This window comes from Arachis ipaensis, chromosome B8 (genome assembly GCF_059453495.1).
Source record: "Arachis ipaensis isolate K30076 ecotype BB chromosome B8, ASM5945349v1, whole genome shotgun sequence".
In the NCBI taxonomy this organism is placed as follows: Eukaryota; Viridiplantae; Streptophyta; class Magnoliopsida; order Fabales; family Fabaceae; genus Arachis; species Arachis ipaensis.
In genome coordinates this window covers 13,176,794-13,198,181 of record NC_142443.1, presented here as the reverse complement: position 1 = coordinate 13,198,181, position 21,388 = coordinate 13,176,794, and the positions used below count along the sequence as shown (strand labels likewise).

General features: G+C 33.5%; 1 protein-coding gene across 10 annotated transcripts in view; it reads left to right on the top strand.

Moving 5' to 3' along the window:
* The window catches only part of LOC107613185 (uncharacterized), a 31,766-nt gene extending 11,036 nt beyond the window's left edge, over positions 1–20,730 (top strand). For 3 of the 10 annotated variants that reach the window (XM_088496706.1, XM_088496712.1, XM_088496707.1), the window contains one exon: positions 20,589–20,730. In XM_088496706.1, the coding sequence (XP_088352832.1) occupies positions 20,589–20,715 (127 nt within the window). In that variant the 3' untranslated portion in view covers positions 20,716–20,730. Of the gene's footprint in view, positions 1–4,864; positions 5,404–10,575; positions 10,619–10,688; positions 10,911–20,588 lie in introns of those variants that run through there. The other 7 variants (XM_021108878.2, XM_088496714.1, XM_088496708.1 and 4 more) reach the window with 4 other exon arrangements.
* The last annotated feature ends 658 nt before the right edge of the window (positions 20,731–21,388 follow it).

The window sequence follows — 21,388 nt, the reverse complement described above, 5'->3', positions numbered from 1 at the left end:
ATCTGAGTGAATTGGGCCAAAAGTGCCTTGTGGGCTTCACTGTCTTTTGAGAACAGTAAGATGTCATCAATGTAGATTAGTGTGGAATGTAGTATGGGCTCAAAGATTTTGGTCATTGCTTTTTGGAAGAGAGAGGGGGCTATTTTGAGTCCAAATGGCATTACCGTCCATTGGTATTGGAATTCAGGCATACAGAACGCTGTTTTATACCTATCTTCAGGATGGAGCCCAATTTGCCAAAATCCAATTTTCAAGTCAAACTTGCTGAATATTTTTGCTCCACTTAATCTCTGTGTAATAACTGAGATTCTTGGTAGAGGAAACTTGTCGTCTTGTAAGAAGACATTAAGTGGCTTATAATCAATGACAAGCCTCTTTTTTCCTCTATTTTGCTCGGCTCTTTTTTCAACATAGAATGCTTGACATGTCCAGTTGGAGTTGGTTGGTTCAATGAGTCCTTGAACAAGAAGGGCTGCACATTCAGCTCTTGCCAACTTAAGATCTTCAGAGTTCATCCCTGAATGAGTGGCCTTTGTAGGGTTGATGTCTTCATTCTTTTTGAAGGGGAGTCGAACATAAAATTCTGGATTTTTCCATAAAGGAGCAGGGTGGTTGAATTGATCATGACTATCACAGCAAGCATTGAGGAGTAACTGTTGGATCTCCTTATATTCTTCTGGAGCTTCTTGAATTTCGAGGATACTTTGTATCCCTGTAAAAGGCAAAAACTGCCCTTTGTAACTCAGACCAGTGGGTTTGATATGTAGCCCATGAGTTCGGAAGAAGGCATCGAATCCGAACAAAACGTCTTTGTCTGGGAGATAACTTCCCAGTACTCTAAGCCAAGTGGTCTGGCCTGCAAATATCTCCAATCCAACTGGTTTTTTGGAGATGAGATTGATGGTGAAGACTTCACTGTTAGCTACTGCGAATTTCTTGGAAAAAGGTGTCCACATTTCTTTTGGTAAGACATGTGGTTTTACGACAGTAGCACAAGATCCAGTGTCCATTAATGCAACAGCCTTTATTGGTTTATCAAAATGAGGTCTAGGAGTACCATCAATCTGTTTTACTCATAAAGATCCGAGATACCCAAGTTCTTCTTCTGGCATACTCGTTCCTTTAGGAATTCTTGTGGTGATGGAAGCAATGGATGATATGGTAAAGATAGACCTTTTTGGTGGGAGGTCTTCTTCTGAACCATTCTCTTCTGAGTCAGAGTCTTAAAAAACGTATTCAGTTTCATCATCTTTGCTTCTTTGTTCTTCAAGTACTGACTCTAGATCTTCCTCATCACCAATGGAGGCAGCATCCATTAAAGACTGGAGCATTTTTATCTCCTTTTTTGTCTTGTGAGGACATGACTTAGCAAAGTGTCCTTGTTTTCCACAGATGAAGCATTTGTTCGACTTGGTATAGGGTTTCTTCCTTTTGAAGTAACGATACTTTTGCTTGCTTCTTCTCCTTCTGAATGCTTTCTGATGAAATGTATTGGTTGGTGATCGCCAATGCGTCTTTTTCTTTGGCTTGCATTCACACATACTTGACTCTTTGCACTTAATTTTCAAATGGGATTTGCTGCATGCTCTTTTGAGTTTGCTTGAGTTTTTGTTAAGCTGTTTGAACATTTGTTGTTGTTCACACAACTTGTCCAAGGCAGCTAGGACTAACTGGTATATTTCTCCAATAGTAGTGGTAGCCACTTCTTTGCGAAGAGTCATCATCATTCGCTGTATTTCAGGCTGAAGCTCATCTGGCAAGGATGCTATAAAGACTTGCTTAAGTGGCGGATTATTATTTCCTCCAAGAGGATAATATTTAGCAGCCATCTTTTTGTAGTGTTTTTTCAAGTCTTTTCTGTTGAGTGAACAGCACTTCATCTCAAAGTATTCTTGAGAATTTTTTTTTTGGATAATTGCAATGTCTCCTAGAAATTCTTGATGTATTATTCCCAGAAACTGTGAAGAGGTACCATTGATGAGCTGGAGTCTTTCATACTCAGAAAGGTTAGTTGCCCATTTTCGGAGATTGCCAGTCATCCGATTTATGAAATCTGCAAGGACTTGTCTGCTTGTGAGATTTGGGTTGGCCATGGTCTGAATCCAAACACTAAATTCATTCAACCTTTCTCTGTACCTTGCTGGTGGGACATCATCAAAAGTGAACCATTTGTTGGGAGTTTTAACTTCAATTGGGCTTATATGATCGTGATTAGCTGAAGTTTCTGGTTCATCCCTTTCAGAAGTTATCTCTTCCTCCTCTTCTTCTATAGGGTTGACCATGGCTATTGCTGAAAGATCTGTTTCATAATCTCCTTCAGACTCCTCATCTTCTTGTTCACTGGTCTCAGTGGTCTCATCTTCTGATTATTCAGTAATCTCTTCACTGGGTGATTGAGTATCCAGAGTAAAGGTATAAATTGATCGTCCTGGAGCTGGCGACCCTTCTTTGATGCCCTTATTTTTTATAGGGACATTGGGAGATGTCTCGTCTCTAAAAAAGTTTCCTGATTTCCAAGGAGGATGAGGTCTAGATTGGAGGGATGGCTGAGGTTGTTGTGGCTTAGGCAGGGACGAATGATGCCGTCCTTGGGGAGAAATGGATCTTTTAGTGTTTGCTTGCCTGGCCAAATGGTAGGTGGATTTGAAGATGGAGTCATAGTCTGGGGTTTCTGGTGGTGAACATGTGGAAGGAAATAAGATAGGTGAATATGAGGGATATGGTTTGGCATACATAGATAATGGGTCTATGGACAGCGTTTGGGGTATAGTTGTTTTGCTTTTGTCCATCTCAATTTGTCGAAGTTGAGCCTTGATTTGATCCAATTCTCTGTTCTTCTTTTGGAATTCTGGGCCAAAGTAGCGATTGTCAATGTAGGCCTTGAGTTCTTGATCAAGTTGAAAAGCTTGTGCAGAAAGTCGATCTTTGAGTTCAGCCACTTGTTCTGCCATAGAACTTAATTGTACTGAGAGACCCTCAGTTTTCTCTACAAAAGTATCAAGAGTGTGATCTATCCGGAGCAATACTTTATTTTGGCTGACTGCATTATCTGTATGCCAATTGAGCACTTCCTCTTGAGGAGTTGTTGCTTGATGTCCATGTGGAGTGATTCCTTGAGGTATCACATAGGGTCTCTTAGTGATTTTCTTTTCATCAGTTTGGGTTACTAAAGGTGGGAATTCTTCCTCATAAGATCTGAGGGTGGCGATACATGGGATTGTATCGACTGGCTGAAAAGGATAATCTGCGAAGCTTTTCCTAGACAGTTTCGTCCTCTTGATCATTGGTTTCTTTCTGAGCATTGGAGCTGATTCAGCATCATCAGGAGGCTCAGGTCTTTTAAAGGAGCATGGGGCTTGTAACAACTTCTTCTTCTTTTTCCTGTTCCTCCGTCTTCTAGCATAATCTTCATCATCAGTGTCACTCCATTGATCAGCACAGTCACAGTCAGAATCGCACATAGAGGGATCAACATCCCAAATGAAGTGGCCATTTATGTGAGAGACGTAAACAGGTTTTCCGTTCTCATAGAAATGCACTGGTGGATCATTTTGATCATGAGTTGTTTGCACCTGAACAGGAGAGATCATATTGATCCTTCTGAAGGATGATCTTCGCAGTGAAATTTGTTTGGTCATTCCAGGTTTCTGAAAAACAGTGGTCACCGTACCATCACTGTTATGAGTAATAGTTGGAGGTGCTGTAGTATGAACATCAACCTGTTCTTTTGGGAAAGCTTTCTCATAATCAGTAATCCATTCCAACGGAATGATAGAAGAAAGTTCTTCAGTAGTGATCATCCTTGGAATATTTACTATTGCAGGTCCTCCAGCACTGTCTGTGAACATGAATAATGCCTCTCCAGTAGTGTTTGGGAGATTAAGATCAAGAGCATGATCTTGGACTCTATAGAGGACTTGGTGATGTAAGGTGGCCTGTTCAGCATTAGAGTCTTGAATTACTCCTACCAACTGTATTTGGATTTTTAGCCTTTGACTTATCGTAGGATCTGATAATCTCATGGTGAAATTAGGAGCTATAGTAAGAATGACACTTCCATTTGAGAGTGTTGTTACTAATGCTCCGATCAAGGCATGTTGATATTCTTTGAAAGTAGTATCTAAAAGAGCAACTTTGGCTGTTACCGGAAGAGATCTCCTTCCATGAAGGGTAAGAATGAGCCTGACAGCCCCTAGATGCATATGAGTGTAGCCTTGGTTTTGGTAGTTTTGGATGAGTTCTTGTGGGATTTCTAAGGTTATGTATTGTTCAGCAGTAGTGGCTTTTAAACCACACTGTTGGAGATTAGAGGACTGGATGACTTCTTTAGGAGGAGGAGAAGGGTTTCTATGGATGAGATGGCGAATAGAAGTGAGGGTTGATTTCTTTTGTCTGTGGTAGAAAGAGTAAGGACTTATGAGAGGGTACTCAGTGGCCGGGGTTCGAGAGTCTTCTGGAACATGAGTGAATTCTACCAACTGATCAATCTTATTTCCAAGAGTTTTCTTTAAACTGGAGGGTAATCAGTCTATGCTCAGAGGGGTAGAGTGATGTATAGGTTGAGAAGAACTTGATGAGTCTGTGAGATTCATGATTATGTTTAGTGTGTGTTTTTTATAAATATATATTATTTAATTTATTTTTAATATATATTTTATATTTTAATTTATATTTAAATAAGTGACTAATTTAGTAATTAATCTTTTATGCATATGATTGATTTTTTGCGTATATTTAGTCAGGTTAGAAATATTAGACCCAGTAATGGTTTGGATTCCATTCTAGCAAAGTTTGGGTGTTAGTGTGTAGTTGCATTGTTTACCTCAACACCCAAAATTAAGATCCTCAATTATTTCTGGTGCAGGTGCCATTAATAAATGTAGGAAATGGAACTGAGTTAATAATAAGCAATCTCAGACTCTTCCATGGGAAGTAAGGGATCCGCATATCTGCGGTGTTTATCCGAATTCGATCTGAAAATTGCGGATATGGATCCGATCCGCAAAGCTTTCGGATCAGATCGGATTGCGGATTTTGTGTTGGTATCCGCATATCCGATCCGCATATCCGCGCATCCGCAAAATTAAATGAAGGTTGTGGTAGGCTTAGAGAAGGGGGGTTGAATCTATGCCTTCCTTTTTAGTTGCTGTTATTACCCTTTTTAAACAAATTTGCAATTCTGATTGTTTGAACTCAGCAGCGAAAATTTATGAGACAATTTATTTTTGTCTCATGAATATCAGAAAATAGAACACAGCAGAGAAGAGACAAGCTAACACCAGCATGTATCCTGGTTCGGTTGCCTTGTGCTATGCAACCTACATTCAGTCTCCTCCACAACTATGGAAGAATTTCACTATAGTTAACAGTATTACATACACCAATAACACATGATTGACCCAATCCTTTCACACTCAAGTTCTAACCTAACTTGACATTGGCTATGCTAATACCTAGCTATTCACTCTTAGTGCTAACCCAACTAAGAAAGGGATACCTCACAGGTACAAGATACAAGACATAAACACACCTAAAGAAATATGAAAATGACTCTAGGCTTTTCTCTCAAGTGTTTCACTCAGCCTTTTTCCACTCATGGCTTTTACTTGAGCTTTCTCACAATGCCTTTTTTCACAAAAAATTACAGAAAGATAAACTTAGAAAAGTACATTACATTCAGAAAAACATGAAGGAGATTGACTTCATCAACAGCCTCTTTGCTATGTGAAAAACCAGCTTCGCAAATCACTGATTTAGTTCTTCAGTATTGGCCGAATGCTTCTTTGATAGAAAGCATTATCCAAGTAGAGGAACTTCACATGGAGTACTTCACAGAACTCAACTCTCAAACTCTGGTTTTCTCTCCTTGCTTTCTGAATGAACATCAAGCTTCTTTTATCTCTTTGCATGTTGCTTGGTTCTTCTTCCAAGGTCAACACCTTGAGCCTTGAGCTTCACCAACCCACAGAATCACTTTTTCTCCTTAATCCTCAGAGTAGAAACTTTCCTTTTGACTTCTTCATCTTGACTGAAAGCCATAAAGCAGTAACCATAGAGATCTTCTCATGGTCAACTTGATCTGAGCCATTGAAAAACTACTTGGTCCCCAAGTATTACTTGTGACCGTAGATGCGAAACAGAATAGGGCAGAGAACAACTTTCCCTTGAATGCCATTTTCGGATAGAGCAGAGAGTTGGGAAGAAGAGAAGAAGATTTTATGCAAGTTAGATGAGATGGATTACATTTAACCTAAGCTTGATTTGGATTATATTTTCTGCTATAGCTTCTGTACTCCAAGCTTGAATTTTCTCTCTCTTGCTTTTTTGGTTTCTAGCTTATGGAGGAAGCTTTTTCTCTCTTTCTCTTTCTTACTTTTCTGAAGTCTTGATGTGACTTGATTAGAGAGGAGAGGAACGTTGCTTTGGTTGGAGCAAGATGGAGGGAATTGAAATCAATTCGGGCTTGGATCGGGTATCCAATCTTTTTGCCCATTCTGATTTTTCAGCCTTGTTTCCTCATGGGCTTCATTTATTTCATTAACCCATTACCCTTGTTTTATTTTCCCTTCCATTTGGGCTGTAAATCAGATTTTGGCCTGCAGCAATTTTATAAACAATTAGTAATATGCAATTATAATTAATCAACACTAATTATTTATTTTCCCAAAAATAATGTTTGTCATCACTAATTAATTTAGTTAATTTCTTAACTCAACATTAAAGAAATAAATAAGTAAATATTCTTTTTATGTTTTATTTCAATTAATAATTATCATATATGTTATATTATTTTAATTTATTATTTAAGAAAAGTATGTTAAATATTATTTTAAGAGTAAACATATTTAAAAGAATAGAAAAAATAAATTTTATTGACATTTTTTTAATAAAAGTAAGCTTTTAAAAATATTTTTATGTTTTGCGGATATATCCGATATCCGATCGGATCCAACCTTAAAAGCTGCGGATATTGGATCCGATCCGATCCGATGATTTTAATGCGAATCTGATCGAATTTTTGGCCATATCCAATTCGATCCGATCTGCGAACACCCCTACTGGAAAGGGATGGATTCAATCTTACCTGAGGGGTGAGATGTTTAAAATCTCAATTTCTAAGAAAATATTTTATCAGTCAAGAGAAATTTTATTTTATTAGTCACTTAAACAAGAGTCCATAAAAAGAAATGTACTCTGAACCTACATCCTCTTAATTCAAGAAAAAAATCACCATTCAATTATATATATATATAGGGAGTGAAAAATGCCATTTTCATATCGATAATATTACTCCCTTCATGACAATCTCTTCCTTTGAAAACATCTCCAATTCTTATTTTTTTTAAAAAAATAAATAATAATAATAATAATAATAATAATAATAATAATAATAATAATAAATAATTAAAAATTTGAAAACAAACAAAAATCAAAACTATATATTTCCTTTTTTCTTCACAATAAAATCACTTTACATAATGTCATTTGTATAATGCAATCAGCGTCTTTCTTTTTCTTTTTTTTTTTAAGCAAAATTAAATAGTTTACAGATCCGACCACAAAATAAACAAAACCATAAAAGCTATTATAGAAAGTAACAACAATATAATATTACTACAAACCAAAACTAACAAAAATAAACAAGTTCGGGAAAATAATAACTTGAACAAAATTCACATGCTAGTAATGTAAGTAGAATTTTATTATAATTTTCTCCCAAACTAAAATTTTTTTTGGAATGATTAGTTTGAAGTTATTATTTTTATGTTTGAAAACTAAATATTAACAACTATTTATTTATGTATATGATAAAAAAATGATTAGAAAAATATATTTTGATTTTTGTTGATTTTCAATTTTTTTAATCAATAACAACAATAACAATAATATTATTGTTGCTGTTGTTTTGCATATATTTAAAGAAGGAAATAAAAAATTGATGAGTGTAATTTTGTGGGTATGTCTAAAACGAACACAACAATTATGTGTTTATTGGATGCGCCATATTTATATAGACCATTAGATTTAATTAGATGAAAATCAAAGGCTAATATAAAAGAAGAGCATTGATGGACTCTAATAAATACAGAATATCCTAGTACATAAATAAATGCTTTAAATGGCAATACTTTAATACACAATATTTTAAATATTAACAAAATTTTTTATTCGTAAATAATTAAATATAGAACATATAAATACAAAAATATGAGTATTCTTTATTTAATAAGATTAATTATTATATAAAAAAATTTTATGATATTAAAAAATTATATTAAAATAAAATTTTAAACTGTAGCAAAAAAATATAAAATAATTAGAATTTTATTTTATATTAATTGACAAATAATTAGATTATTATATTTAAAATTTATTAACTAACTAATTTTATTAAAGATATTATTATATAATATAATTTTTCATCAAAATATTTTAAAAATATAATTTATTTAAAATATTATATATAATACATAAAAATATTAACTTTTTATTTTTTTAATTTTTTTAAAAAAATAAATAATATAATTCTAAAAACATGGCTAATATTATATATTTACTTATATTAGTAATACCTAAACTAATCAAGCTTACGTAATTAAAAATAGAAAACATATAAATACCAAAAAAAATAAAAATATTTTGAAAATATTATGACATTTGTACACTAAATTATACTCTATTCTTTATATTTTAACATGTAAATTATTCTTTATGACATGTCACTTTTTAATTGGTTATGTTAACTATGATTAAACTATTTTATAATTAAAAAATTATTTAAAAGAATAAATATATAATTTGATAAAATACTTAAAAATAGAATCTTTGCTCTCTGTAACCTCATGATTTCTCTCTCTAATTGCTCTTTTATATTAATTTCAATTTGTAGTGGATCTGCGATTAGTTGAAGATAGTGTATTTAGTCGTGCTGCTATTTTGTAGTTGTTTTTTACTCTTTAGTTCACGTAATTTCGTGTGACATAATTCTTGATTATCAGGATGCATTAATCTATGATTTAGGGTTATGATAATTATTGCATATATTAAAATGATGCTTGAATTAGATATGCATTTGATCCATCCGTATGTTAGAATTTAAATTGAACTATATCAATTATATCAAAATCGTTCTTTGAAATGGTTATGGATCATTGGATCGTACACAAGATCTGTTGCATTAGATATTCAAAGGATACTTGCATCTTTACTCTCCGTCCTGATTTGAATTATAGTGTGCCTTCAACGCGTTTTGAGTGATGAAGGAACAGTAGAAGGGAGGAAATATACTTCACTCAATAGAAAAAGTATGTTTTAATAGAAGGGTGGAACGAATTTAAGTAATAATGATTTGGTAAAAGAATATAAATTTATTTTTTAATATTTACAAAAATTATATAATTATCCATTTAAAAAAATATTTTATTATAAAATAGTCCTACTTTAGTTAAGATGTTAACTCTTATTGAGTTAAATTAACTCAAATTAAAATTAAACATCTAATTAAAATATATCACGTCATAGAGGCTAATTTACATGTTGTTTTAGAGGGAGTTGGATATAATTCACCTATATATATAAATTTGGTCGAGTTAGAGAATAAAAAATTTAACTAAAATAATAAAAAATACTTGAAAATAATAAATATATAATTTTAAATATTATATATATGAAACTTTAAATGTTAATTTTAATAAATAAAAAATATTTATTTTTTTATATTTATATGTTTTATATTTTTAATTACGTAAGTTTGATTAGTTTAGGTCTTACTAATATAAGTAAATATATAATGTGATAGGCATGTATTTAGAATTATATTATTTTTATTTCGTTTTTCTAAAAAAAAATTGAAAAAAAAGTTAATATTTTCATGTATTATATATAATATTTTAAATAAATTATATTTTCGAAATATTTTGACGAAAAATTATTTTATATAATAATATCTTTAACAAAATTAATTAATTAATAAATTTTGAATATAATAATCTAATTATTTGTCAAATAATATAAAATAAAATTTTAATTATTTTATATTTTTATGTTACAGTTTAAAATTTTATTTTAATATGATTTTTTAATATCATAAAAATTTCTTACATAATAATTAATCTTATTGAATAAAGAATACTCATATTTTTGTATTTATATGTTTTATATTTAATTATTTAAGAATAAAAGATTCTGCTACTATTTAAAGTATTGTGTATTAAAGTATTGTCATTTAAAGCATTTATTTATGTACTAGGATATTCTGTATTTATTAGAGTCCATCAATGCTCTTCTTTTATATTAGCCTTTGATTTTTATCTAATCAAATCTAATGGTCTATATAAATATGGCACATCCAATAAACACATAATGGTTATACTCATTTTAGACATATTCTAATTTTGGCAAGAGATAAAAAAATATAATTAAGAAAAAGTATCATTATATTTATTTTTTGTTTTAAAATATCAAATCAATAAAAGCTGAATAATCTAAGAGCTCTTACGCATATTTGTACAATTGTACGTACATTTTTACTCTTAATTATTTATCTAAAAAATAGTTATATCATAACTTTTGAAGGAACAGGGGGATACACGTTATACCATGATTTTGAATCAGAAGAGATCTTAAGAAATGATAGATTTATTCACTCTATCAATAACCGAGGGAAGGTTCTCTTTTTTTAATTTTAGGGTACTCCGGGAAACAGATCCAGTGGAGACGGGATGGGGCTTGTAGCTCAGAGGATTAGAGCACGTGGCTACGAACCACGGTGTCGGTGGGGCAGGCTCGGACACATTGAGTACATCCTATACATGTATCATAAATCCTTACTGAATGTGACATTGGATTTGGATCTATAATTTTTTTTAACACCAAAAATGAAAAATTTTCGATCTAGTAAACTCGTAAAATAATTCTTCTGTTTTGTGTAGTGATGGATCCAAAAAATTTATATTAAAAAGCAAAAATAATACACATTATAATCAAAAGATATATTAATCCAAATTTAAAAAAAATAAATAAAAGTGCACATTAATTATTCGAATACAAAAAAAATTAAATATTACATTAATCACTAACTTTCTTCTCTTCAAATCTTGAATGTATTTTTCTTCTTGTTTTTATATTTTGAAAATATTAAAATAATTATTTTATTATCAACTTGATTGAATGTCTCTCTTTTTAAATATGTAACCAAACAATTATTCAACCACTCATCTCTCATTCGATTACGAAGTCGACTCTTTATGATATTCATAGCAGAAAATGTTCTTTCAACTGATATCATTGCCACAAATAGAATCAAAGCTAATTTCAACAGAAAAAATATCAATGGATAAATAATATAATTTTTTGTCTCAACTTATTTTTGAGATAGTCCACCGATTTCATTTATATTAGAGAATTCATTATCAAGACGCCTATTCAGTATAAAATTTTTAAGTTGACTATCAAGTGCCAAAAGTTGAGTAGAAGAGAATTCATATGGATAAAATTCAGTTAGACGAATCAACTTCTTCTTATCAAATGCAAAAAATGAGTCACTTGGATTCAAACAAGCTATACAAAGAAGTAACTCGAAAATAATTCAACTTGAAGTTGTCTATCTACCACTTGATAAACAACCATTTGCTCTTTAATAGAAATGTCTCGAGTTTCATCAACTAAAACAGCAAATACATCATCTCCAAGATTATCAATAATAATTTTAGTAGTTTCACTTGCAGCAGCTCTAATGATATCTTTTTGAATCTTAGGTGCTACTAGTTTAAGATTCTCACGAGCATTTTTAAAAATACAATCAATCTCTATATTATGTTGAGCAAGAAAGTCAAGAAGCTCCAAAAAATTTTCTTGATTGTTTGAATTGTGCAATTCATCATCACCACGAAAAGTCAATCCTTGTCGCAATAAGAACCTAATGCACTCAATTGTTGCTGTTAAGTGAGTTTGGTAATCTCTTTTAGCTTGGTCATGCTTTTGAAAAACAACTTCAATATGTTACTTTTGCTTCACGAGTGCTTCGCATTTTTTTCGAGTTTGATTATGAGCACTATCATGATTTTCAACATGTGTTTGTAATCACTCATTCTTTTTCTAATTTAAAAAGTCCTCTTTTACAAAAGCATCACCACTCGCACCATTAGGTTTCATAAGATATCAATAGAGACAAAAGACAACATCTTTTGAAATACTATATTCCAACCAATTGTCAAATTTATCAAACCAATCAGCATTAAATCTACAGAAAAAGTCCCAAAATATGTTTGGAAAAAATCATGTTCTCTTGCTTGACAAGAACTTTTTTGCAAATAAGCTCGTAAAAACTTCATCTCCACCATTTGGATTATAATTTAAAATTTTGGGTCATTGTCTAGGATCCAGGCTTTCCACATTGGATTCTAAGAACTTCTTTTTCTTAGAAGAGACTAATGGAGTGACTTCAGATTCTAGTGGTAGCTTTTTTTTGAAATATTTTTTCATTACAATTTCTAAAAATAAAAAATATATATTCTAAATTAATAAATTGATCAATTCACTTTAAAAATTTATATGCAACATAATTACATATAATAAAATAATAAATAAATAAATAATAAAGATTACTAAATTGAGAATAAAATAAAATATATAAATTCATGAAAAGAATAAAAAATTATATTAATACCTAAACTATAATTGCTTGAATTAAAATTTACAATTAAAAACATCAAAAAGAGAAACAATGAAATTGTAAGATACATAGAGTCATAGAGAGCTATATAAAAAAATAGAAAATTTAAAATTTATCTTTTGATGAAGAGAAGATGACCACTAGACAATGAATAAAAAAAGAAGGTTGAAAATATGAAACTACGAAGAGGGTTTAAGAGAATAAAGGAATGACGACTGAAATTTGAGAATGGGAGAAGACTAAGAGCCCGTTTGGGAAGTTTTAAAAGTTACTTTTTTGAGCTTTTGATTTATGAAAAGTAGTAGTATTAATATTTGGTGTAATTTTCAAAACTAAATTGTATCTTTCTAAGAAACTATTTAAGTGCTTATGAAGAAGTTAAAAACAAGAGTAAATGTCATTTCCGGTCCCTAACCATTTACTCGATAAACTTTGCACCCCTAATAAATATAAAAACTCAAATCGGTCCCTATCTACTTTAATATATGTACGTTTCAGTCCCTGCAACCGGTTTCGAATAGGTCACTTACTGATGTGTCAGTAACTTGTCCCTACAATAACGAAGAAGATGGCCAAGCAAGTGACTGACACGTCAGCAAGTGACCTGTTCGGAACCGATTGCAAGGACTGAAACGTACATATATCAAAGTAGATAGGGAACGATTTGGGTTTTTATATTTGTTAGGGGTGCGAAGTCCATCGAAAAAATAGTTAGGAACCGGAAATGACATTTACTCTAAAAACAATGATTTCTCTCATAATAAAAAGCTTTTTATCACATTTCTTTAAAATAAATACTTTTAGAACTAAAAAATCAAACACAAAATAACTTATTTATAAGCTACTTTTAATATAAACATTTATTATTTAAGCTATTTTTTTAAAAGGAGCTTAATTAAGCTATTTATCCAAACTGGATCTAAATTTGATTAAGTTAACTAATAGTCAAAATGATAGAAGGATAAAATGGATTTAAAACTTTAAATAATTGGGATTAGTTTATATATAGTGGAGTCATTTAAAATTTAAAATAGAGGCACATTATATATATATATATTTTAAAAAAAAATTGAAATGAGAGTGGGGCAAGTGCCCCCATTGCACTATGTAGGTCTGTGCCAGATTTTGTTTGAATTTTGATTTCGACTTTGACATCATATGTCAATTAAGTTTGTATCAAGAGTATATATATCTTCTCAAAAAATTCAACCGAAGAACCTATTGATAGATGCTCGACACAGTGAAATAAAAATAATTAAATTGTATTAACAATGGAAAAGTTTACAAACAAAAAATGTTTCAAAAACTTTGAGAGAATTAGATTACGTTCTGATTGAAATGAAATTTAAAACTGAAATGCTGGAAAATAAATGAATTAAAGACTAGGAACTGAAAAGAAAATGATCTTGCCTGGGAAATAGATCGGCTTCAATTTCTCGGAATCGACCGAGCTATAGGCTGCAAGGTGGAGCGTCCGTCTCTTAAAATCCGAGCTTCTTGTGTTTGTTGTTTGTGTGAGAGCACAAGCAATACAAAGAGGAGGAGGGGGGAATGCACCTGCAAAGGCACTCCAATGCTTAAGTCAGTATAGTGTCAAGTTCAAAAATGTTCTTCAAAAAGATACTTTACCTTTCTTTTATAGATATTTCTTCGTCTGTTACATTCTGGGTGATAAATTGTCGGTTTCGTAACCGATTTTATCATACCGTTTGAGACGTCGGTTATGATAAGAGTATTGATGTCACCGAGTTATAGCTCATAAGAACCGAGCAATAACGAAAAATGACGAGTTATGGTGACTGCCAATAACGGTTATGAGGCCGAGTTATAGCTCGTATTAATGGTGACCATATCAAAAATTAAAATTATTTCTGATTTTTTTTATTAATATCATTTTCAACGTTACAAAACGTTATAAAATTATCATTTTTTTAATTCTTAGACTAAAATACCCTTCTTCGTCATCCTTCTCCTCATCTTCAGAGAGAGAGAGAGGGGGTTATTGTTGCTGGGACGACCTTGCTACCGTTGCACCCTTTCTCGCCAGCAAAGCCTTCTTCTTCCAGAGAGAGAGAGGGTTATTGTTGCTGGGACGACCTTGCTACCGTTGCACCCTTTCTCGCCAGCAAAGCCTTCTTCTTCCTCTTCTTCTTCTTGCTGACAATAGATGTGGTGGAGATGGTGGAAGAGAGATGATAATAAAGGATATTTTGGTCCAAGAATTAGGAAAATGATGATTTTATAACGTTTTGTAACGTTGAGGATAATATTAATAAAAAAAGGTCGGAGACGATTTTGATTTTGACCCAAGACGTTAGAGACAAAAAAAATACTTAACCCTAAGAATTATTTTTATTTTGTTAACGACAAAAATATCTCTCAAATATTAGAAACGCTACTAAAATACTCAATTGTAAAAAAAAATCTATTACAGTAGTAGAATAGGCTAAGGTGTCAAATAAATTCTGTTATACTGCTTCTCTTCCTTTTTTTTTTCTCTTTCATTCTCCCTCACTCCTTCACTCCCCAAAGTAACTTCAACAACAATAACAAACAATATCAGAGTCACTTTTTCCCTCTCCTAAATCTTCCCAGAGTAGCCGCGAGAACAACAGATCTCAATTACTATTTCGAAATTGCAACAATGACAACATTATCTTCTTTTTCATTGAAGTCGCTGCAACAACAACATTCTAACAAAGAAACAGAAAACTGTCACCACCTTTAACCACCTCTCTTCTCCTATTTTGTCACCACTTCCACACATACAAATCCGAAATTCCCATTTTCATTCCTATTAACCCCAAAATCCACAAAATTGAAGAAATAAACACTATAAGAAAAACGCTGAGTACCGTCAAATTTATCATCGAAAAAACAAATAAAATTTGACAGTGATTTAATTACCATTGAAAACAATTAGAAGGTATAAACCTCACCGGTAAATATTTACCGATGAAATTTTTTCGTCCAACGGTGATTACCGTCGGATTTTGCGATGGATTATCAGCTTGGAAAACTAATTGGTTACGGCGAATTTTTTCGAGGTATTGTTGGCGCCAAAAAATGTTATTTCGCGTACTATTACCATCGGATTATTCCTACGATAACTCTGACAGTAATGTCATTTTTTTTCAATTTGAAATAAATTGTCAATTTTAATTTTAAATTTTTTCACACAATTAGTGGTCCATCATAAATAATGAAAAAAATTTATTTAAAATAAATAATACAATGTTCAAATAAATTAAAAGTCTGGTATATCAAATAAATACAATGAAACAATAAAATGAACAACTAATAACTACAGATCCAGGTAGTCGTCGTCGTCGGTCCCGTGGCTCTGAGTCGGCGCCGCAGAAGGTGGTGATGTCCATCTGCCACCAGCAAGGTCAATGTTAGTAGCGTGCATTTGGGTCTAGTACACCTCCATCTGAGCCTCCATATGTTGCATTCACTCCAGCCTGAGCACATCTGTAGACGTCACGCTGTTGAGAATCTCCTGATACCTCTCTCGATAATCGTTAAGCTCTTGAGCCTGCAGTCTCAAATCCATGCCTTCCTCAGACTCGACGGCTTGACTGGTGGTGAAGTCTGACGATGGCTTCAATGTGGATGTGCGGAGGCTGCTGGCGAAAAACGACCACATCCTATATAAGCGGTTCTTGTAGCGCTGGGGCGGTCTCTCGCCAAATCACATCGGGATCGACGACTACAACTGTAGAGCCATCGGCGGCATCCTCCCCACCTTACTGAGACTGCTAAGTCGCGGTCTCTAGTCTCTGTGTGTAGGATTCCTGTATAATTGACACAAGTTATTGTGATTAGTATGATAGATATATAGTTAATCTCTAATAATTTTATAGCAGAACATAATCAGATGTATATTTACTCACATAATGATTCTGAGACCACTGATAAGCAAATGCCTCTTTGTTCTCCTTTAGCATGTGGGTGTATTTGAACGTCTCTGCCAACGTCACTCGTGATCCAACAATTTCGACTACATATGTTACATTAAAACAATGTGATAAAGATGTCTAGTAATGATATGCAGAAGAATATAACTAAGTTATTAACAAAATTAAAGTCACTTTACATACCTGCCTGACCTTCGTCTTCATGAAGGTCACTGAGCCACCAGTATATTTGGATGACCTAACCGAGACACTATTAGCTCTGTTAGTGAAACATCGATGCCGAAAACCCTCATCGGTCTCCCAATGAACAAATAGAGCCTTCTTTATGTCTGGTTAGAGCCACTGCGAACATCATTCAGCATCTACTGGAGCCGTCGACCCATTCTATGGTCGAATATCTTCCGGATAGTCAGATCATGCTCTACATCCCACTTAAAGTGCAACTGCAACAAAAAACTTCAAAATTAGTTAAGAAAGATAGAAGATATAAAGTAGTTAAAAAGGTTTGAACATAAAAAAATATTAATTATCACCCATTTCTGAAACCATCGCTCCTTGGTCTCAGCGGGATCTTCATGTAGCTGGGCCAGGGGTGGTCGTACATCAACTTGATGATGTTGGTCAACTCCTGAGTACATACGTTGTTGTTCAGCGCAAACCTACAACCCACAAACAAGAATCAACCTAAATCCACTAAATAGGAATAAACTTTCAGGCACTTTCAGCAACAACCATAATCATTGAAATAGAAAACACCAAACAAGCAACCAAATCAACCTAAATCCACTAGACATGAATCAATTATCAAGAACTTTCAGAAAAAAAAGTTAATCATAATCATTGAAACTTAAAAACACTAGCCAGGTAACCAAATCAACCTGAATTCACTAAACAGGAATCAATTTTCAGAAACTTTCAGCAACAACCATAATCATTGAAACAGAAAATACTAAATAGGCAACCAAATCAACCTAAATACACTAAACAGGAATCAATTTTCAGGAACTTTTAGCAATAACTATAATCATAGAAACAGGAAACACTAAACATGCAACCAAATCAACCTAAATCCGCTAAATAGGAATCAATTTTCAGAAACTTTCAGCAATAACCATAATCATTGAAACAAGAAACACTAAACAGGCAACCAAATTAACCTAAATCCACTAGTCAAGAATCAATTATTAGGAACTTTCAGAAACAAAGTTAATCATAATCATTGAAATTGAAAAACACTAACCAGTATTCAAACATAAATCGGCTAAACCAGAATCAATTTTTAGTCACTTTCAGCGATAACCATAAATAGGAAATACATGAGACTCAACTTGATACTTACCCCGTGTCGCCATCAGGCCAAATCTTCAACCATACGATGGGAGGTGGTGGTGGTGGGGCATCAGCTGCTGCCTTACTATCGTGGATGGACTCCGGAGCCGTGGCATCCATCATTGGAGGCGGCGTCAATGTGGATGCGAGCTGCTGAGCGATAGGGGGCAGTGTCGTCACCCTAGACAGTGGCACGTAGTTGAGGTTAAAGACCATGATGAACGGCTGTTCCGCTAAATCCACAACCTGTGGCATCACCAAGGTGCTCAGAGTAGAGGGAGAGGAGCCAAAAGTCCTGGGGGGTACCTGAAGAAACCCTCCCTCTACCCCGACCACGGCTATGGCAACGACCAGTAGCCTGATCCGTAGCACCTCTACCTATCGACATGTCTGCAAATATCAAATTATCAAATAATTTCAGTAATAATTTCTCGGTAAAACAGTCATCAATGCAGCAATAACACAATTAGACAAAAAAAAAACATAGTTCAAATAAAAAATCTTGAATGCAGGGTGCAGAAAGTAATGAAGAAGAAGGGAGGAAGGTGACGTCACTATGTTGTTGCTGGCGCTAGAGGAGGCGGTTATGAGCCGCCAGAGTAGGGAGTTGGACTACGGTTGCCCTATTCTGCTTGGTCCTATCTTAGAGAGGAAAGGGCGAGCTGGAGGCTATGGGCTGAAAAAGGCGAAAGGAGAAGGAGGAAAGGACCATTGTGGCACTGAGAGGGGGGAAGAAGGAGAAGAAGGAGGCGACGGTGGGGGTTGACGGCGACGGAGAGGGGAAGGCAACGGCAGTGGCCTTGGCGGTGGCAGCAGAGGATGGTGACAGTAGCTGGAATGCAAGAGTGGGACGGGGGATGGTGGTGATGATGGTGAGGGTTCGAATGAGGGGGAAGGGGTTTGTGATTTGAATTTACGCCACTTTTACCATCGAAATTTTCCGACGATAAACCACTGTGAGTCACTAAAACACATCATTTCACTAAATTAAGTTATCCGACGGTAAACCCGATGGTAAAGAACGCACCAATTTAATTTATATTCCCTCCTAAAATTACCGGCGGATTTACCATCGGAAAATAGAATCTGCGAGTAATTAAAAAACCTTGTGAATTCAACATGATTATTGCCGATAATTCCGACGGTAAATTCGCTGCTACTCTATGACACTAAATCCGACGGTACTCAACTTTTTTCTTGTAGTGAGAGAACTATGACATTATTTTTAAAATTGATTCTCATCACTGCTCACAACTAGAAAATTACTTATTAGAGATGGATTTACAGACAGATTTAGTCTTCTTTACAGACGAATTTTTGGTTACCGATGAAATTACCGACAGATTTTGTCCCTCTATAAAAACCTCATCAAAAATTACTTACTGACTGATTTTTTCCGTCGGTAATTTACCGACAGAATTTTTCCCGTTACCGACAGAATTTTCCTAGGTAATGGTCCCCTGTTTCGCTAAAAAATCGTCAGATTTTTTGACAGATTTTCTGTCAATAAGTTATTGACAGATTTTTTCCGTTATCAACAGATTTTTCCTCGGTAATCGTCACTTCTATTTCGCTTAAACCATCCAATTTTCTGACAGATTTTTCGTTGGTAACTAGCATCAATTTTTTCGACAGATTTTCCATCGGTAATCAGAGCCTTGGAAAGCATTTCCAAACTCTGAATACAGACAAAAAATCCGTCTGTAAATCCATCAGTAAGGTAAAACATAATTTTTTTAGATTTTTTCATTGCAAAATAAACTTATTTTCATATAAAATAAGTATAAATTTAATGAATACAAATTTTCATCTAACTTGTATTTGAACATTTATAATATTTTAAAAAATAAACAAGTTCATCGTATTATGAAACTAAAAGAAAAATACTATAAACAAGCAAGTCAATATAATTCAAAACATAAACAAAGTGTATTGATACAACCATACTAAAATTATCAACTATAGTCCTCAGAGTCATCTTCATCCCCATTATCATTATAGTCCTCATCCAAAGAGATTGAAGGTGGCGGTGGTAGTAGAACAGAAGTGAAACTATTTGACGCTCTAACCTTCTTGTAATAGCTAACATAAGCCTCATTCCATCTCTTCTGTTTCGGCTTTTTCTTCTTGGCATTTCCAATTGTCCGTTCTAACTTTTCAACTTCTTTTGAGTCTTTTCCAAAAAAGTCAAGCGTGTATCTAACAACTTACTAATATGCTCATCTGTCTGTTGAGTAACACGTTAAAAAATCTCTTCATTGAGATTATAAATCTGTTCTCGCAAATCAGGAACAAAATTTTGATTTGTAGATGCTCTTCTAGATACAGAGTTGGCAAAAGTGGTTCCAGACTTGATAGAGCTAGAAAAGAATGCCCTTTTTTCGTAAACTCGATTCTTCTTTTGCCTACCACACACTTTCTCCCAAATCAAGTCTTTATCAATTGGTGGTAGCTTGATAAACCATAATTTTGTGGTTTATCTTGTGCTTAATTTGGAAAATTTTATCACATTTTCCTCACATTTATTCAATGAAATAGTATAGTTTTATAATTCTCCCTTAATTTGTGTTTAAGTGTAAAAATATGCTTTTTAGGCCTTTAAATTGCTAGTTTTAATTCACCTTTGATTCCACTAGATGGCTTGATGTGTTTGTTAGTGAATTCAGGTTGAAAAGGCTAGGAATGGATCAAAGGAGTGAAGAGAAAAGCATGCAAAGTGGAGAATTCATGGAAAATCAAGAATTTGGAGTGCATTTATTGACGCGCACGCGTGGATATGAAGTCGCATGGTGACGCGTACGCGTGACATGACGCGTACGCATGGAAAGTAAAATGCCAAGCAACGCGTACGCGTAACCCATGCGTATGCGTCGTAGCTTGCACGTGACCTCATTAAAGTGAAAACGCTGGGGGCAATTTCTGAGTTTATCAGGCCCAAATCCAACTGATTCCAGAGACTATTTCATGTAGAATTGAAGATTGGACAAGGGAGGAGCACTTAGAATAGTTATGATGAGCCTTTACTTAGTTTTCTAGAGAGAGAAGCTCCCTCTTCTCTCTAGAATTAGGTTTAGGTTAAATTCTCTTAGATATAGGGTTAAATTCTTGCTTCCATCTTATTTTCCTTACAATTTCTAGTTCTATTATCTTGATTCTCCTATTTCCTCTTGTTAATTTCTCAATTTGGTTATTCTTATGTTGTGATGAACTCTTGTCAATTTCAATTTCCTTTAATGCAATTTGAGGTATTTCATGTTCAATGTTGTTTAATTGAGTTATTGTTATTGTTTCCTTACAATTGGGTAGTAGTAGATTTTACTAGTTTCTTGCAATTTATGGTGCTTTTCTTTTATGCCTTCCAAGTGTTTGACAAAATGTTTGGTAGGATGTTAGAGTAGTTTTTGAGCATTCTTGGTTTGGAAAGAGAAATTGGACAATTTTGAGTCATTAATACCCAACTCATGTT